The sequence below is a fragment of the Carassius auratus genome, unplaced genomic scaffold (assembly GCF_003368295.1).
Source record: "Carassius auratus strain Wakin unplaced genomic scaffold, ASM336829v1 scaf_tig00217128, whole genome shotgun sequence".
NCBI lineage: Eukaryota > Metazoa > Chordata > Actinopteri > Cypriniformes > Cyprinidae > Carassius > Carassius auratus.
In genome coordinates this window covers 223,625-242,856 of record NW_020528908.1, presented here as the reverse complement: position 1 = coordinate 242,856, position 19,232 = coordinate 223,625, and the positions used below count along the sequence as shown (strand labels likewise).

The 19,232-nt window shown below is 35.6% G+C and overlaps 2 protein-coding genes across 2 annotated transcripts; one reads left to right on the top strand and one right to left on the bottom strand.

Moving 5' to 3' along the window:
* Nucleotides 1-3,952: 3,952 nt before the first annotated feature.
* Nucleotides 3,953-7,923, bottom strand: LOC113100040 (gastrula zinc finger protein XlCGF7.1-like). Its single transcript, XM_026264911.1, has 3 exons — nucleotides 7,704-7,923; nucleotides 6,724-6,925; nucleotides 3,953-5,871 (listed from the first exon to the last, which is right to left on the bottom strand). Exons 2-3 carry the CDS (start codon nucleotides 6,779-6,781, stop codon nucleotides 5,234-5,236), a joined length of 696 nt encoding a protein of 231 aa, XP_026120696.1. The 5' UTR covers nucleotides 6,782-6,925; nucleotides 7,704-7,923; the 3' UTR covers nucleotides 3,953-5,233.
* Nucleotides 7,924-11,329: 3,406 nt separating this feature from the next.
* Nucleotides 11,330-17,233, top strand: LOC113100042 (gastrula zinc finger protein XlCGF8.2DB-like; the record flags this gene model as incomplete). The annotated part of the gene is made up of 2 exons (XM_026264912.1): nucleotides 11,330-11,384; nucleotides 15,899-17,233. Coding segments are annotated over 2 exons (1,104 nt in total), but the record flags the coding sequence as incomplete, so codon positions are not given.
* Between the last annotated feature and the right edge of the window lie 1,999 nt (nucleotides 17,234-19,232).

The window sequence follows — 19,232 nt, the reverse complement described above, 5'->3', positions numbered from 1 at the left end:
ATAGCGCTGTTTGTGTGTTTGCTTAGTTAAAATATACCATAGTAGAACAACAGCATGCGAGGAAAACGTGTTAAGTTAATTGACTGAGTGATTTCGTGCCTTTTTCTTATATTTTTGTGAATGATTGTTTGAATGTTTGGAGTGATAATGTTGCTGTTGAATGTCTCTGTTAAGGAATTAAAGGCGAAGCGATATAATATTGGTGCTGTGTTTTTTTTTTCTAACGCCAAATTTCTTATGGTCGCTTTTTATAACGGATACAGTTAGTAGGTATTCTCAAGATAATCGCTAATGTTGCGTAAGGGACAGTCTACAGATTCCAACCACAGTGCAAAACGAAAACAACAAAGTAAACGATTTTCAACCAGTTATACAAACAAATGGGTTTTACAACTTTGTAGTAATGTGAATGGCCACACAGACTTAATGAATGCGATCTACACATTCCCAACATATAGAAAATGGGACCACAGCATTTTCCCCCCTAATTGAATACTGTATAAATGTATAAAAGAAAAATAGGAAATCGTGTGCTTTATTGTATTTGTATAAGAGGAGGTATTTAAAAAAAATATTTCCTGTAAAAAAAAATATATATATACTTGTCACTAGGAAGCTACTACAAATGTGTTTTTAAATGATTTGTGTATGTAAACATAATACACTTTGTATTTGTAAGGCTTCTTAAATGTTAAAGTTGGTTTGAATTGTTGATTTTGGCAAATTTTCTTCTAGAAAGAAATTCACGTTCCCTGAAGCTCCTCCCACAAACCCTGCAGAATGAAACCGATTGAAGAGACTGAAGAACACACAGGTTGGTGTTTATTCTTGAACTCATTAATAATGCTGATGGTTATAAAGCTTCAAGCTAATTTAGATTTTTTTTCAATAACTTTGTTAGATAATTGTGTAGTTGATCACACATATTTAATAGTCAGATTTGTGCCTATAATGCTTTAAAAGTAATATTAATTATAAGATCAATGTAACCAATTTCATGGAGAGTTCAGCGACATATAAAAAAAAACATGCATCAAATGAACTAAATTTGGGACATCAATGGTCTACTTTACATCCGGGTTCGTCAGGGTTACTGAAAATGAACCAGTTTTACTTTTATTTCAGAGTTCATTGAAGAAAATAAAGTGAAAGAAGAACCGAGTGAAACTGAAGAGAAAAATCATGCTAAACCTGGAGAAAATCCTTTGAGTTGCTCTCAAACCAAACAGAAAGAATTCAGTAAGAGTAGAGTCAAGAAATCTTTCACCTGCTCTCAGTGTGGAAAGAGTTTCTCAAGGAATCTAAATGTGATCTTCATATGAGTGTTCACACTGGAGAGAAACCATACACATGTGATCTGTGTGGAAAGAGCTTCACACAATCATCAAGCCTTAAGTTACACATGTACATCCACACTGGAGAGAAGCCATACAAGTGTTCACACTGTGACAAGAGATTCAGTCAGTCAGGATACCTGAATATACACAAGAGGATCCACACTGGAGAGAAACCGTACACATGTGGTCAGTGCGGGAAGAGTTTCACAATAAAAGCACATCTTACAGAGCACATGAGAGTTCATACCGGAGAAAAGCCATTCACTTGTGACCAGTGTGGGAAGAGCTTCACAATAAAAGCACATCTTACAGGGGCATAAAACGAGTTCATACTGGAGATAAACCGTACCCATGTGAATCAATGTGGGAAGGGTTTCACACAATCAGCAAACCTTAAGAGACACATGAACATCCACACTAGAGAGAAACTGTAACACATGTGATCAATGCAGAAAAACATTTTTGTGGGCTTGGTACCTGAAGAAACACATGAGAGTTCATACACAGGAGAAGCCATATTCATGTGATTTGTGTGGAAAGAGTTTTTCATGTTTAAAAAAATTCACAAAAATCATCAGAAAATTCACTCTGGTGTGAGAGACCATGTGTGCTATGGGTGTGAAAAGACTTTTATTTCAGCGGACCGTTTAAAACTGCACCAAAGGATTCACACTGGAGAAAAACTTACAAGTGTTCACACTGTGACAAGAGATTCAGTCGGTCAGCAAACCTGAAAACACATGAGAGGATCCACACTGGAGAGAAACCTTACAAGTGTTCACACTGTGACAAGAGATTCAGTGTGCCAGGAGCCTGAAAAGACATGAAAGGATCCACACTGGAGAGAAACCGTATCACTGCACTGCATGCGGGAAGCGTTTCAGTCGTTCATTTTCTCTACACAGTCATACAAAACACTGTCACAGATCATCTTCAGATCCAGCACTTTCAGATCGGATGCAGCATCCTCAGCAAATGAGACACAATAATGAATCAAGCATTAACATATCGTCTTGATAAATCTGTCCTAACCAGAACATTACAAGTGACATGGATGAAGAAACATTATCTAGTTTTCACAGTGAATAAAGCTCATCTTCAAAACCAACAGATTCAACTGTGAGATTTAGATTAACTCAAAGATTCAGTTCTTCCCGCAAATAACAATTTAAAAAAAGCTTTATTCTTGTATATCATTTTGTTTCATGATATGAATTATACGATGATCTCTCACAAGTGTTTTTTTCCTCTCCATTTCTGTCACTGATGGATTTTGGTTCCTTTGCCACTGTCACCATTTGTCTTGCTTAGTTGGGACACTAAATTTCTGGTAGGATTGTTGACTTGACTGCAGACAGAAACTATTTGAACTGAATTAAGATGGACGCTGAATCAACAACGAACTGAGTTGATTCTAGTGTCCTCTTGCATGATCAGCACATGTTTTTTGTGCAGTTAATGTAATCGACACAAAACATATTTTTTAATAGGTGGATCCTACATCCTCTTTCCCCGGATTTCAAAATATACCAAAATGTCTGGGATTCGGCTTTTGCTTTCTACAGTCACCAATATGTGTTGTATAACAACTACATAACATATTATGATTTAAGTACACGTTGATTGCCTCAAAATATCTTAATATACACAAATGCCAAATAATAACTTTAATAAAAAGTATTGTTTTTATCTGTAATGTAGGCAGACAAAACTGTCAATGGAGGAGCATAAAAAAGAAGGAGAGAAAGAATTAACAGTGACCCAAAAAAGCAAAGTTAGAAAATGAGAGACAGAGATGGAAGGATAATGTCCTAAACAAAAATGTTAAAAAAGTAGGAGATATAGGACCAAGAGTATTGGAGTAAAGCAAAGAAAAGGTCCCAGGACCCGGTTCCCATCGCTAAGTAGTTCTTAACCTATTCCTTAACCTCTCTCTTAATGTTATGACACGATTCCCGACACGTTCGTATGCAAAGTATAATCTTCTGTAAGTCACACTTTCGTAAGGTTGGTCTGGACCATTCGTAAGCTCTCGCTTAGCATTGTTTGAGCTCAAGATGCTAATTGTCATCACTGTGCAGCAGTCTTTAGAAATCAGTGCAACGCAGTACAAGTCAAACTATGGTATTACAACAATGATTTTATGTTATGGATATTTTAAGACTAATAATAAAATATGTTCGCAATTGATACAGGCCTATTTATGAAGTCGATTTTATGTGGTATCAGAACTAAAATGGTGGTAATTAGCCTAGGCTATTTGGTAATGTCATTAAAGCGTTTAAATTGGCAATCACTTTTGATAATTACAATCTGGCAAACAATTTGGGTATAAATGGCTAAGATCTATAAATGAGTAAGCATGGTGGTGTCCAGTAAGTGGAACGTAAGAGGCAGCGTGTTAAGAAGCATCCTAAGGGACACTTCTGGGAACACACTTAGGAACATAAACAACTTTGGTAAGATATATCTTTCGAGTCTTCTTATCGGGGAACTGGGCCCAGAGCTATGCAGAATAGATGGCTGAATGAAATAGTCCACCAAAAAGCCCTCTGGACCAGACTGTTGAGGAGCCAACTTCAAGCAGGCATGCCCTTGCAGCTGAGAGGAGAGGAGAAAGGGAGATAAAAGTATTGAAAGAAAAGGTTAAAGGGGATGAAGTAGTAAATATAATATATACAATCAATGAATAATGGACGGGAGCAGATTGGAGGAGAGGAAGCAGCGAGAGAGATGCTTAAATAAAAACTAAACAAAACAAAAACTCCCACTAACTAAAGTTAACTAAACCAAACTATCTATCAACAGAAAATGTAGAAACAAACATCTACAGAGAACAAGCATTACTAACCCTAGTTTTCTAAATACATCATAAATGAAGAACAACTATTTATTTCAAAAACAGAAGTTACAGCCTCTTCTTCCGTTTCCTGAACAAGAACTTAGAAAAAAATCTTCTTGTCTTCATGAAAAATCAGCTACAGCTCACTAGAGATGTTACGAAGCTTGTATCAAAAAAACAACACATTTCATATTGAAGCACTGTATCAGAACTTGATTCGTTTTGAGAAAAGCACATGATCTTTGATATGCAAAGCTTTATTCGCCTGAAAATCATGTGACTGCTTCAGTATGTGGTTCAAACTATCATATTTATCATAATTTAAATACTGTGCTGAAAAATAACTTTGGCCATGACATGACTGAGGGAGGGTTAAAATAAACGGATCACAGATTGAATTTATTAATTTGTTAGACTTATTTTAGTCCCAGTACACCGACACAAATTAATGACTTTGGCAATTACCATTATTCAGGTAAACCCCTTCCCTTGAGCGCAGAAGAGCCAATGGCAGTCGAGTATCAGTTGCACAGGGAGCAGAACTCAGACATCTGTAGATGGAAACATGGGAAAACGATGTTCCTGGGATACTTGTTACAGTGATTCCAGGTATCCTGAGAGGATAGGCAATGGAATTTATTTTATTCTATTTTCTAAACCCAAACAAAACTGAGCAAAATGTTTCAAAACATTCTCTCCATTCTGTGCCAGAATTTATACATTTAAAAAAAATATAGGAACAAAGTTTTCACACTGATTGGGCGGGCCTTATCGATTGGTCAGTTGTGTTGAAAGCTTTGCTGGTACAGAACACTTGCATTATAAGGCAACTGAACATAATATAAAACGCATAAGCAAGCACATTGAAGAAAAATAATTAATCTGTGACATTGTTCTTTGGGGAGGAACACCATCTTTGAGTTGATCTGAATCTCACAGTTGAATCTGCTGCTTTTGAATTCATCCAGATGATATTTCACTGCTCGATGCATTATTGTGTCTCATCGGTTGAGTACGCTGCATCAGATCTGAAAGTGCTTGATCTGAAGATGATCTACTTGCTGTGATTGTTTTTTGTATGACTGTGTAAAGAAACTGAATGATTGAAACACTTCCCACATTCAGTGCAGTGATACGGTTTCTCTCCAGTGTGGATCCTCTTGTGTGTCTTCAGGTTTCCCGACTGACTGAATCTCTTGTTACAGTATAAACACTTGTACGGTTTCTCTCCAGTATGAACTCTCACATGTGCCTTAAATTGTTGTTTTAGTGCAAAACTCTTCCCGCACTGATCACATATGTGCAGTTTCTCTCCTGTGTGGACTACCTTGTGTCTGTTCATGTCTCCTGACCGACTGAATCTCTTGTCACAGTGTGAACACTTGTGAGGTTTCTCTCCAGTGTGGATGTTCATGTGATCCTTAAGGTTTTCTGAACGTGTGAAACTCTTCCCACATTGATCACAAGTGAATGGTTTCTCTCCAGTGTGAACTCTCACGTGAAGCAGAAGATGATGTTTGAATGAGAAACTCTTTCCACACTGAGTGCAGGTGAAAGATTTCTTGGCTTTTCTTTTCATTAAATCTCTCTGTTTGGTTTGAGAGCAACTCAAATGTTGTTCTCCATTTTTGACATGATTATTCTTTTCGGTTTCGCTGAATTCTTCATTTTCTTCATCTTCTTCAATCAACTCTAAAATAAAAGTAAAAATGATAAATTTTCAGTAACACTCAGAAACCCCGATGAACCTTGATGTAAAAATCTAAAATAATAATTGACAATGATATATAAAATGTTGGTTATTATAGTATTTTTTTTAATTATACACTTATAATACCAAACTCTGCTACTTCGCTGTGCTTCGTAGACAGACTCTGGAAGGGCATAACTGACAAGCATTTACTTTCTTGTGGAGTGGCGCCTGACTGAAGTTTAAAATCATTGGTGTACCCATTAGCCAATCACATAACGTTTGGTTATGATGTGTATTATTCGCCACCTCAGCCACTGTAAACACAGGTATGCTGCGGAAAAAACTATCGAGCGACCAAGAGGGACACAATCACAATTATCGCCTTGTGGACTTTGACCTCCCTAGTTTCTCGCGGACGATCGGTAACAGTTGATAAATTAAACTTTTCCCAAAACCTGTCAGGAGTAGGGCCGAAACAACACCTTCATTCAAAATGTTTAACAAACACTCTTCTTGTTCGGGCTTCAGTAGACAAATGCTGGGAATATTCTCCACAGTAGGGGTGCGGGATAAATATTGTGCGATAATTAATATGCATCTCGTCAGTAAAGCCGGTTCTCTAATCAGCGGTAAATTCCACCAGGTGTGTGATTTCACACAGAGCAGTTAACAAGGGCTCTGTGTAGTCAGGCTACACCTCTATAACATTACATGAAGGAAGTACATTGATCTTTGAATTATAATTTTTAAAACATAGACAAATCCCATATTTCTGTAGGGAAATAGATTAAATATGATTGATCAGCTACACTAATATCTAACAGAAATGAAGAATGAATAATACCACAAACCTGTTTCTTCTTGAGTATCTTCAGTGTGTTTGATTCTGCCGGGTTCTGGATCTCTCATCTTCTCTCTGTCCTCTTTAATAAACTCAGTCTTTACAGATTTCAGATCTTCCTGATGATTTAATGCTCGTCTTCACTTTAGCATTTATTGCTAAATTACTAAATGTGTAATTGTCATTGGAGGAGCTTCAATGGCCATGAATGTCTAAGGGAAAGAAGCAGATTTGCCAAAATCAACAATAAATAAAGCAAATCTATAAATAATGTTATAGTCAGTTACTTACACGCATGCATGCATATAAATATATGTGTGTGTGTGGGTGAAGAGACAAAAGCCTACATAAAAAAAAGTATTGCTTCTTTGTAGATCATTATATTACTATATTAAAAGATACAAAGAGCACATTAGTTTAAAATGCTCACTCAGTAATACTGTAAACTCTTGCGGTAATTCAAACAATATAAGCATTTCATAACCACATGAGACAATTCAGATCAATACATGAACAGATTTATAGTATATAAAAGAAATCTGTTCATATCCATGTATTGATTTAAAATGTCCCACGAAGCTCATTAGATAAGCTAAATATGATGTATTTATCAGGGTTTGTAAGTAATTATAATCATGTAAAGTGACTATAACAAGTTTGATCTGCCAAAGATAAACGACAGAGAAATAACGTTATTAATAAAATCTCATTAACATATCTTGATAACGGGTAACATTCATTCCTCTCCCAGATCTTGAGACATCAGTAACAGCAACATCACTCCAGACATCGAAACAATCATTGACACAATCATTGACAAACAAGAACACGTTTTCCTCTTATGTTTCTTTAAGTTAGCAAACGCATAAGCAGCACTGTGCACGATTAAAAAAAAGTCGGGAACGACTCGTATACTGTTGCATAAACATGCTGTGTAAAGTGTATTTTACAATTGTTTAAATAATATGTGAAATACTGTGAACTGTTTACCTCTCCTCAGGAGACTCACGCTGACTAGAGAGCGCGCTCTGGTGATGACGTCATCGCCGCGAGGCGGGATCTTCAAAAAAGCTTCAAATCTTGAGTACGTCTGCGTCCGAAATTACATACTCAATGAGAAGGTACTTCATTTCAACAAATTCTTATTTAACGAGCGCTAAAATAGTACGTACTCTACAGCCAAATTTGAGTATGAACGTGATCCGCCATGTTTACGTTATCATGTGACGTATGACGTTACAACATGTGCAACAACTTCAAAGATATGACTGCGACAGGTTTAATATCTACTGTCTCTTGATATTTTGATGTTAATGCTATTTGCTGATGTTTTGGTCTTGTTGAAGACACAGCTTTTATATAGTGATTGTAGTATAACAAATACATTTTGTGTGGATTTAAGTTTTTATATATTTAACCCAACTGAAATGACCCACAATTTAATCCTAAAATTAATTATTTTGTATTAGGAAAGCCCAAAATCGTTATCTCATGAATATTTAATCTACACACAAAATTGTCTTAAATCTGCTGTTATCCTCTTTTTCTTGATTAATTTCTCTCGTTTCATCCCTGAGGCTTATAATAACAAAAAGCAACAGCAACAAATGTATTTTTTTAAATGCATTTTGGTTATATAAATATTGATTATTTAAAGTGATTTAATCCTTTTTTCCTCTGTTTATAATTTCGTATTATGATGTACTGTATGCAAACCCATTACAGTTATGTTTTCTCTTGTCATTATGATTGTTTATTGTTAAAGATACTACCATCTGTCCCTGAGATTGTATGCAATTATTCGTTCTGCAGTAATAACAATATAATAAAAAGTAAATAAGAATGACAGGTACACAAACACCTCATAGCATCAGTAACAGGTTTCCTCTGGAGATGATTTAGTCAAACAAGCAAATTGTAAATAGTTTTTTTTTTTTTCTTATGCCTCAGCTATGCATGACTTCAAACTAGACAAATGCAGCCAAGATGAATACATCTAAATATTCAGTCAAGTAATGAATGAATGCATGTGTTAACTAAACAATTACGCTATATTTTATTTACTGACAACAACAGGAGACATGAATAAATGAGTAAAAATAAAAATAACCATCACAACAAATAAATACAAGTCCACAACACAAAACTTAATTCAATCATTGTTCTGTTTTTGAATGTTTACAGACAGTGAACCCACATCCGTCCATCAGGTACTTCACTGCTGCAGTCAGGCTGAATCTGATCATGATGAGAGAGGGACATCGAGTCCTTGTCTGAGAGGACAGAGAGGATGAGGAAGACCATGATGAAGACCCTGATCCACACAACCCTGAACACATGCGGGCAGTGGTGGATGAAGTACACAAATCAAGTGCTTGAGTGAAAGTACAGATATGTATAATAAAATATTACTCCAGTAAAAGTAATAGTACTCCTTTTTCAATTCTACTCGAGTGAAAATGCAAAAGTACTTGATTTTTTTAATGTATTTAAGGGTTACTGTATACTGTTTATGTCCAGAAAGGTAATAAAAACATCTTCAAAGTAGTCCATGTGACATCAGAGGGTCAGTTAGAATTTTTTGAAGCATCGAAAATACATTTTGGTCCAAAAATAACAAAAATGTTGACTTTATTCAGCATTGTTATTTTTGGACCAAACAGAAAGCTCTTGGATTAAATCTGAAGATGAACGGAGGTCTTACGAGTTTGGGAACGACATGAAGGGTGAGTTATATTTCATTTTTGAGGGAACTATCCCTTTAAGTAAAAAAGTACTGACAGATAGATTTAGCAATTTTATATAGGCTCCTTAATTACATTTTATATTAGAACAAATTTTACATAATCCTACTGCTCAAAATATCTGTAGTCAAGATACATTTTTGTTGTTGATTTGGAGTACATTGGAGAGAGTGATGCAGTAATGATCAGTGTGAAGCTTAGACTGCGATGTACCTGAGAGAACACAGATCTGATCTGATCTTCACCAGGAAGAAAAAAGTGTTGTTTTGCAGAACATCACAGTTATGACATGAGAATAAGGCCTGAAGTTCGGAAGACCATTCTAGCTTCACAACAGGAAATTACAATTATATTTTCATAATGATTTTTGTTTCCTCTCAAACCTAGTCTGTAAACACCCCTGGACAAATACCCCCACAAGGCATCACTTCCCACTTTGATAATTTCTACATAACCATGTTCTGGACATCACATGCTTTCTTTTCCCCCAAATGTAATCTATCAAGGTGGTTGAATAAAAATATTTGGACTTTATTTTTTTTTAATTACCTCTACTTAGCACAAGCAAACTTCTTAGCATCACTTATTTCCAGTATGGCTATGAATAATCATATCTGTCTACTCAGCTAGTTAATCCAAACAATATAAAAAATATACTGGTGATAAACAGACGTCATAAAGGGCATGCATAGCATCTTAATAAAAGTGTTAACATTATGTCAGCGGGGAAAATTAAACGTGCATGAGTTGTTTTATTTAATCTGTTTTATTTAAAAAAAAAAATATATTTTACCTAAAACATGACACTGATTGGTGTGTCAGCATCATTCAAGCATTTCAATGGGCTTAAATAGATCAATCTTTACAGCAGATGTAGTTGACAAACAACTGACAGTTTTGACTTAAATATGATTTTCAGTTATAATAATTAATCCTAAATTTCGAAATGAATAACTTATTTTTAGCAGCATCAGTCGCGCGCAGTTCTCCCGGTTCTTACTTACCGGAATCGTATAGTAAACGGTTCATTTGAATCAGTGAGTTGTCGACTCTGTAACAGCTGCAATGGTGCGATTTGCGATCCGATTTAAAAGGTTCATTGAAAATACTCAGTTCGTTCATGAATCAGAAACGCTTCTTCGTGTGATATATTAAAACTATATGCTTTATAAAGTGTAGTGAAGTACGATTTTATGCTTTGGAATGTGAGGTAAAAGTTACTAAAAATAAAACTACTCCAGTAAAGTACAGCTTGAAAAAGGTACTTCAGTGCTGTAACACCTACTATCCACCACTGCGTACTTCTTTCTTCACATGAATACTCAGCATTCAAACATACGCATTTGCTCGACCACTACTTTTGCCTACTATGTAGTAGGGAAGTATGCCATTTCGGACACAGCGACTGAAGATCCGTCTGCTTCAAATCTGCACCCTTCCTCAACTCCCTCCTCTCATTGATTCACTCTCCAGTCCAGCGGGTGGCGCTAAGCACATTCGTTTGTTTGACAAACACCATTACGTTTAGTTTCACGGTTTTGTTTTGTTGTGATGCTGGCTTCATACAAACTGTTAGAAATGGTGTTTGAGTACAGTTTTTGAATCAGGTCAGTGTAATAATCTCATCCTCACATTCGTGCCTAAGTTTTTGAAGCAGGAATATCTGGAGGAGTATCGTCTGAACTGAGATCTGCTTCTGTGAAGATGGAGTTTCTTAAAAAGGAGAGTGAAGAGAACACGAGTGAACCAGAAACACTGAGAATAAAACACGAGGAACCAGAAGCCTGGATAATAAAACAAGAGGAACCAGAAACTACAATAATTAAACACGAGCCAGAAACCTGGAGAATAAAACAAGAGGAACCAGAAACTATAAGAATAAAACACGAGGAACCAGAAACCTGGAGAATAAAACAGGATCGAGGAGGTTGGTGTTTATTCTTCATTGATCTTTAATGATTGTTTACGCATAAAATATGGAATGAGCAAAGAAAAAAACTTAACATTCAATAGAACTTAGAAACAAATCCAAAGAAAGCAATAGCAGTGGAAAAATACTGCTTGAAAAAAATAAAAAATAAAGCAAGCAAAGTAAACTGAACACATCAGGTGTCAAATAAAAGAAAAGGAATGCCTTGAAATCTCTTTGTAAAAATTCTTGCATAAATTCTTCTACTTCCGCTGTTGTCAGTTTTGCAACATGATTCACGAGTTACCCTAAGAAAATATGAGCAAAGAAGGTTGTGAAAATAATCCTTTATTTGTACCTTATGAGCTGATATTTTCAGAGGCTTATTTATTCATATCTAATAATAATCTAATAAACAGCTAATAATTTTGATACATAAAGAAGTGAAGTGACATTCAGTCAAGTATGGTGACCCATACTCAGAATTCGTGCTCTGCATTTAACCCATCCAAAGTGCACACACACGGTGAACACACACACACAGAGCAGATTAAAGTTCAAAAGAACTATAAAGACCCATAGGTATCACTTTACAATAAGACCTTATTATTTAACCTTAGTTAATGCATTCACATTCACAATGAGCAATAGCTACATTTGCTACATAAGTTATTAATCTTTGTTAGAAAAATACAACTCTTTGTTCATGTTATCTCATAAAATAACACAGCTGCAATAAAGAAAACACTTTCAAACAATAATATAAATCCCTAAAAACCCATGAAATCCAAGTGCAAAGGATCAACATCTGTTTTTTTTTTATTGTTTTACAACTGTTTTGTTTTCTTTACAAATCGTGGATGCACTTTTTTTTAATTGATATTAAACAGATGTAATTTTTTGTTCAGACTTTATATGTTACAATTGTAAATTTAAACTGTGAACCTTTAGAGTAGGGTCTACTATATATGGTCTTTTTATAAAATACATTTTATAGGTATAATACATTTAGCTAAAGGATCCTGCAAGCACTTTAATTTACATTTTTATTTATTTATTGCTAAGGTTTGCGTTTGGTGGTGTGTTCTTACAACATACATTTGCTATAAGTTTGAATGCATCATAATAATTACTGTTAATAGTGTTCATCGTCTGTTTGATTTAGGGATGTCAAATTTCGATTATTTCCATGATCGATCGTCGTTTAAATTAACGATCAATTAATCGATTAATCGTTAACCATAATACTGCAAAATGCGTCTATTGCAGGCACGCAGTCAGCGGTATGACAGGATGTGCAAAAGCCACACACACACACAAAACGCTTTCTCACTTGAATTAAAGAGGTTTTAGTCTGAATAAAATGCTAGTAGCAGGATTATAAAATGAATAGATGCGATTATGATCATTTGATAAAATGAAGAGAGCGCGCCATACTTTTGAGGTCATTTTACTTTGTTGACAGTTTCCAATCCCGCACGGAGAACGCTGAACGCGCCTCTTTAAATGGTTTTGTGGTGCTCGTTGTTGTATTTTAAAGCACAATTGCAATGTTTTCAACTGACATTATTGTATAAAATTATCCGAAATGTGGAGCGCGTGTGACTGCGCTGCACATTAAGTGAACTACATCGGCGCTGCTGCACCAAAACACAGTTGCTCACATTAATTTGATCCTGCTGGATCCTGTCCTAGAAAATGTCAGATTTTTAAAAATCCGGCACACAGCGCATTAGATCGTGACAGTGCATGCGTGCACACGAGGATGAGCGAGCGCGGCTTTGGCTAGTTTTATTTGGAGGTTATTGCTCATGTCTCATTCCGCACAAATCGAAATGTTTCCATATTCGCAATGTATTTGAATGTTAAACTATTATTTATAATGTAAACTAGGCTTGTACTTAACACGCATTCGCATATAGACGGAAAAGATGATCCTCTTCATATGAGCAAAAACGTCCTTGGAACAGCAGAGAGGACCGGTATACTACGGTCTATTTAAACTGACCAGTGTAACCTTTTAATGTTTAGTTGACATTTTATTTTGATAATGAACAGACTGCGATGTAACTTTGAATCGCTAGAATATACGTGTGCAGCAGGCTCCGGGGCGATCGAAACAGCGGAGACATTAAAAAATATATATATTTTCCGCAAAAGTGTTTACTTTCATTTGTGCACACTCACAATAAAAACAGAAGATTTGTGCTCTTGTAAAATAAAGCAAACAAACAGAATGCGTTGTCATCCTTTTTTTTTTTGTGAACTTATGGTGCGCCCACACTTCTGTTTTAAATCCGTTAATCTTAATTAGCCTATTTAAGTCGGATATATTTCGCATAGCCTATTTAAAAAAAAAAAAAAAAAGGTTTATTTTATTATCTTTCGCTTTTAATAACTGTTTTCGCATCTCTTACTGTGGTAAACATGGGAAGGGAAATTAAAGATTTCATGAATTAAGAATTCGTTCGATTTATTAATTTGTTCGCTTATTTCACTTAAATCATGGGTTATTTAGGGAACAAAATTAATGAAACATGGACAATTGCCACATTAATAATTCGTAGGAATGAATTAACAAGTTGTAGGAATGAATAGTCCTGTCACTGTGTCCCGCAGCCCTGCAAAGCGCACGATATAAAACAGTTATCTGATGAAATGATTAGTAACTACATTTCTATTGCATTTAATGTTGAAGAACTTTTATGTTGTTTCTATTTTAATGTACTTTAAAGTTTAAATCACATTAAAAGCTTAATTTGTACATTGTGAATGAATGATGATGCTTTTATATATCGTCACCGTCACTCACAGCCGCTCGCACGTGTTGAGTGCGCATGAGCCGCACGCAGCCCAACATTGAATCGGTTAACCGACCATCGATAGCCTTAATCGATTGCATCTCTTATCGACAATTAATCGATCATCGATTAATCGTTGACATCCCTAGTTTGATTACATATTTAATTGATTTTTCAGTACATTTCTGCCATATGTACATAAACTGACAGTCACCACTGATAAGTCACTACTAAATATTGTAAAAACTGAATTGCTTTGCAATTTTAATTTGTCAAATAAACATAAGACTATCAGTTTCACCTTATTAATATTAATATATTTAACTTTTAACTGTAACATAGGCTGATTATTCTTATAGATTGAAACAAAAGTGCACTTTATAGCAATTAATAGACTGTGCACTCCTAATACTTATGAATAGAAGAAAGTGCAATGCCAAATGTGGTGAATAGGCCCAGCCTACTAAATAAAAGAGCCAATCATTGATTGGTAAAGTCATTGCATCACTGCACAGCTGCCATTAGAAAAGCTCTGGTTCCCATAGAAATATGCAGCATTCACAAACTCGTGCTCATGATTGCGCATGCACGTTTGCTCCTCTAGCCTGAAAAATAAGCCCTTTTTATCGCTATTTGAGCATAAGAAACAACAATTATGAGGCAGTTGTTGTAAGATTTCATTGGTGATTTCAAATACGAAATATGATTGTAAGCTTGGTGAACAGTTATGGAGAATTTTATGTTTCCTGATTCAAAATGATAGGATCTGCACTTGCATGTGGGAGGCATTTTAAAGATGGCCACCGAGTGAAGTTACTTGTTTTCAAGGGACATTTACGGTCTTTCAATACCAAGTATGCAGAGTTCAGACTTGCATGCTTGATGGTTCGGACTTCACAAACTCTTGGGGACGGTAGGATGAAAGTCTGATAATTCTGCAAATGCAACAGCAGCTTACTTGATAACGTCAGTCAGCTTGACTTGGCTACTCTAATAATCCTCACTGTATGTTGATTTATAGTAAGACGAAATATGATTTCAAACCCCACTGCCTCTTTCCGCTCACCACGGGGACCTGCGGGAACCTATGGGTTTGGACAGATAAGGCGAGAGAAAAGGAGATAGAAGGATGAGGAGCACAAACCACAAACAATCATTAACTAATACTTATAAGTTATTAGTTAACAATGAACTAATCATTTACAAAACATGAATATACATTTATAAATAATTAACAAGGGACATGATACCATTTTATAAATGTTTTGTTAATTCAGTTATAAGTCATTTATAAATAATTAAGCCCAACGACTCTTTATAGATGCAGACTTGATAAAAGGGGCAGCGCAAGAACACATCCGTCGCAGTTTAGGATTTAGTTTGTTGTAACAGAAACAATCTTTAGAGCTGTTGAATGATATAGTGGAGCACCAAAAAATAATGGACACTTTTTTTCAACAAAATATATGTTAAATAATTGTGTAGTTGACCAAACTGTTTAATAGTTCTCCTTTTAGAAACGTTTAGAAATTACGTTTTGAAGATTGATGTTCCTCATTCATGAAAAGTTTCAGGGAGGTAGCATTTATTAAATTGCATCAAATGAAACACAATTTTGAATAGAATTGTCTGTTACACCAGGGATGACTTTTATTTACTTTAACATATCTGTTTGCTTGGTTTTTTTTTTCCAAGTTACTAACAAATGAACTGTTTGTGCTTTTATTTTAGAGTTTATTGAAGAAATTGAGGAGAACCAAGAATTGAGTGAAGATGAGGAGAATCATCATGTCAGAACTGGAGAAAATCCTTTGAGTTGCACTCAAACCAAACGGAAAGATTTAAAGAAAAAAGCCAAGAAATCTTTCACCTGCACTCAGTGTGGAAACAGTTTTTCAAGAAAAACTTGTTTTGTGCTTCACATGAGAATTCATACTGGAGAGAAACCATACACATGTGATCAGTGCGGGAACAGTTTCGCACAATCAGGAACCCTTAAGAAACACATGAACACCCACACTGGAGAGAAACCGCACAAGTGTTCACACTGTGACAAGAGATTCACTCAGTCTGGATACTTGAAAGCACATGAGAGGATCCACACTGGAGAGAAACCGTACACATGTGATCAGTGCGGGAAGAGTTTTGTACGGAAAGCAATCCTTTTGAAACATTTGAAATTTCATTCAGGAGATAAACTGTACATATGTATTCAATGTGGGAAGAGTTTCATATACAAAAGAAGTCTTTATGTTCACATGAGAGTTCACACTGGTGAGAAACTGTACACTTGTGAGCAGTGCGGGAAGTGTTTCACACAATCATCACAACTTAAGAGACACATGAAGATCCACACTGAAGAGAAACTGTACTCGTGTGATCAATGTGGCAAAACATTTTTGAGGGCTTCAGATCTGAAGAAACACCTGACGGTTCATTCAAAGGAGAAGCCACATTCATGTCATCTGTGTGGAAAGAGCTTTTCACGTTTTTCATCTTTGAAACAACATAAAAAAACACACACTGGTGTGAGAGAGTACATGTGCTTGTGTAAAAAGACTTTTACTACAGCGACCAGTTTAAAACAGCATGAGAGGATCCACACTGGAGAGAAACCTTATAAGTGTTCACACTGTGACAAGAGATTCAGAGTGTCATCAAGTCTGAAAACACACGAGAGGATTCACACTGGAGAGAAACCGTATCACTGCACTGAATGTGGGAAGTGTTTCAGTCGTTCATCTTCTCTACACAGACATACAAAAAACAATCATAGTTAGTATTCAAGATTCAGCTGAGATTCTGATCAAATCAAAGATGGAGTTCCTCCCCAAATAACCGTCAAAACATTGCATTATTTTGCTTTCTTATTCTTCTTCACTGTTTTTCTTAAATGACTAATTATTCTTCCACTTAAGATGTATTTAGAAAATGCAGATGTAAGCTATACTGTCACGCAACTCCTTCTGTGCTTCTCTTGTAGGAAGGGATGGGTACCAGAACATGGTATAGATCATAATTGTGAGAATAGTAATACTCTTAAAATCTTAACTATACCCAGGGCTCGAGTTGAGGGGGGGGGGGGGGTGGGGGGTGGCATTCCCCTGATCTAATAAAAAATTACAAAAAGCACCCCCTCAGTAAAACCACCATCCCTCCTTACCATCCCATTAGATTAATAATGTGTATTATGTAAAACTTATGTAAAATAAATGTTAAAATACTCTTCTAAAAATTCACAAACTAAATAACCAGTGGGCCAAGCTGTAAGTACTGTAAGAAGCTGCTCACAGCTAAAGCAAGTTTTTGTCATTTTTTGCAAGGAAGGTATGACTTTTCCTTGATTAGAATTAAAGGACATTCCCCTAACGTTGTTATGTTGTAATGATGTAATGTTATTGTACTGTATGTGTGTGTGTGACTGTGAGGGACTGAGAGATGATAGTAGAGCTGATATTATCAAGTACGTCACCGACTTTGCAACAAACAAACAAACAAACAAAAACACATCTTGTTCAAATGCCCCCCAAAAAATTGCCCTTATAATTCAGGCAATGAAAGAAAAAAATACCCATGTGTGAGTATTTGTTTTTTTATTCATTGCACAGGCAATGTACTTTTCTGAATATCAACACCTGTGCGCGAGCACAAATGTACTATTGGTCTGACAGCTGCGCTGCAGGAGGAAAAGGCCAGTTAGCACAGCTTGACAGAGTTCGCCAACACTATATTTTTTTAAAATAATGTAGCTTTATATCTAGCAAACAACATCAGGATAAAAGGTATTAAGTTAAAGTTAACGTACCACACTCTTGTGGGCTTTCATCTTCACAATAAATCTGCCATGGTGCCATGCCATCTCACGAGGAGATGTTTGTTAACATCTAAAAATGACTAACACCTAAAATGCAACTCATTACACTCTCTGTGCTGTCTGTTTTGGGGGGAGGAACATTAATAAATCAGACATTATTTTAGTTTATTCCAATTTGTTGATACTTTACTACATATTAGGTGTGGATAAATATATAATTCATGCAACAATGCTTATTACTGTAATAACGTTCATTAAAAAGCATAGCTATATGGATGATAAGAACTTGCTCTCATGAATGTTTTTATCAGGATTTTTGTAAAAGGTTAACTACAAAACTGAATTAAATAGCATAGCATTCTTCATGACCAGAGTTTGCTTATTTCATTCTGTAATCTATACATTGTATGCTCTCCAAAAAGACACTTATAATATCTGGATCTGGCAACACAACGGAGAAGCAACTCCCTATCAAAGCCCGTTCGGTGACCAAATAAAGTAACTGTTCTTAAAACACATGAAGTCGTCTTGTTTGTTTTATCCCTCCCGCAGTGGAGCTGGCTGACCATCGTGAGGCAGGCGGGAAATGTTTTTAGATGACCTCCGGAGCACGCATCCTTCTAAATGAGACAGAGCTGATATCTGTTCTCTAATTATTGTTGTATAGTCTTACTAATTAAGCACATTAACTCTTCAAACTTTTATATTTACACCATTTATTCTCCACTGGCACATCCGACACGTTTGCCCATAAAGATAGACTTTTTTATCTATTATGAAGCAGATGTGCCTGAGCGTTTGCGTTACACGCAGAAACATTCAAAAGCATTGAAACTATTTTTAAGCCTCTGCCCAATGAATGTATAAATAAAACATCCTACGTTTGCTAAGAAAACTGCAAACATTTTAATTTTTTATACAACGTTAACGTTAACCCTTCAGCAAGACAGTTCAATCCCATGGCTTCGTTAAGTTTCATTAGTGATTCTGCCATTACTGTATTTTCATATATATATATATATATATATATATATATATATATATATATATATATATATATATATATATATATATAGCCTATATTTAATGTACATCCAATTACACAACAGCAGCAGTAATTCGGCTAATATAAAGTGAAATCGAATTATCTTACCGTGACAGTTTGGAGAGTTTATCCATTGACACGCGCAGACCGTGTTGAAGTGGAGAGTCGCAAATTTTTTTTTTTTTTTTTTTTTTTGAATGAGAAGG

What these genes read in the sequence shown, in the direction of transcription:
- LOC113100040 (XM_026264911.1), bottom strand. Translation starts at nt 6,781, where the DNA reads ATGAGAGATCCAGAACCCGGCAGAATCAAACACACTGAAGATACTCAA. An exon ending in AGATACTCAAGAAGAAACAG is followed by an intron (nt 5,872 to 6,723) that starts GTTTGTGGTATT and finishes CTTTTATTTTAG; the next exon opens with AGTTGATTGAAGAAGATGAA.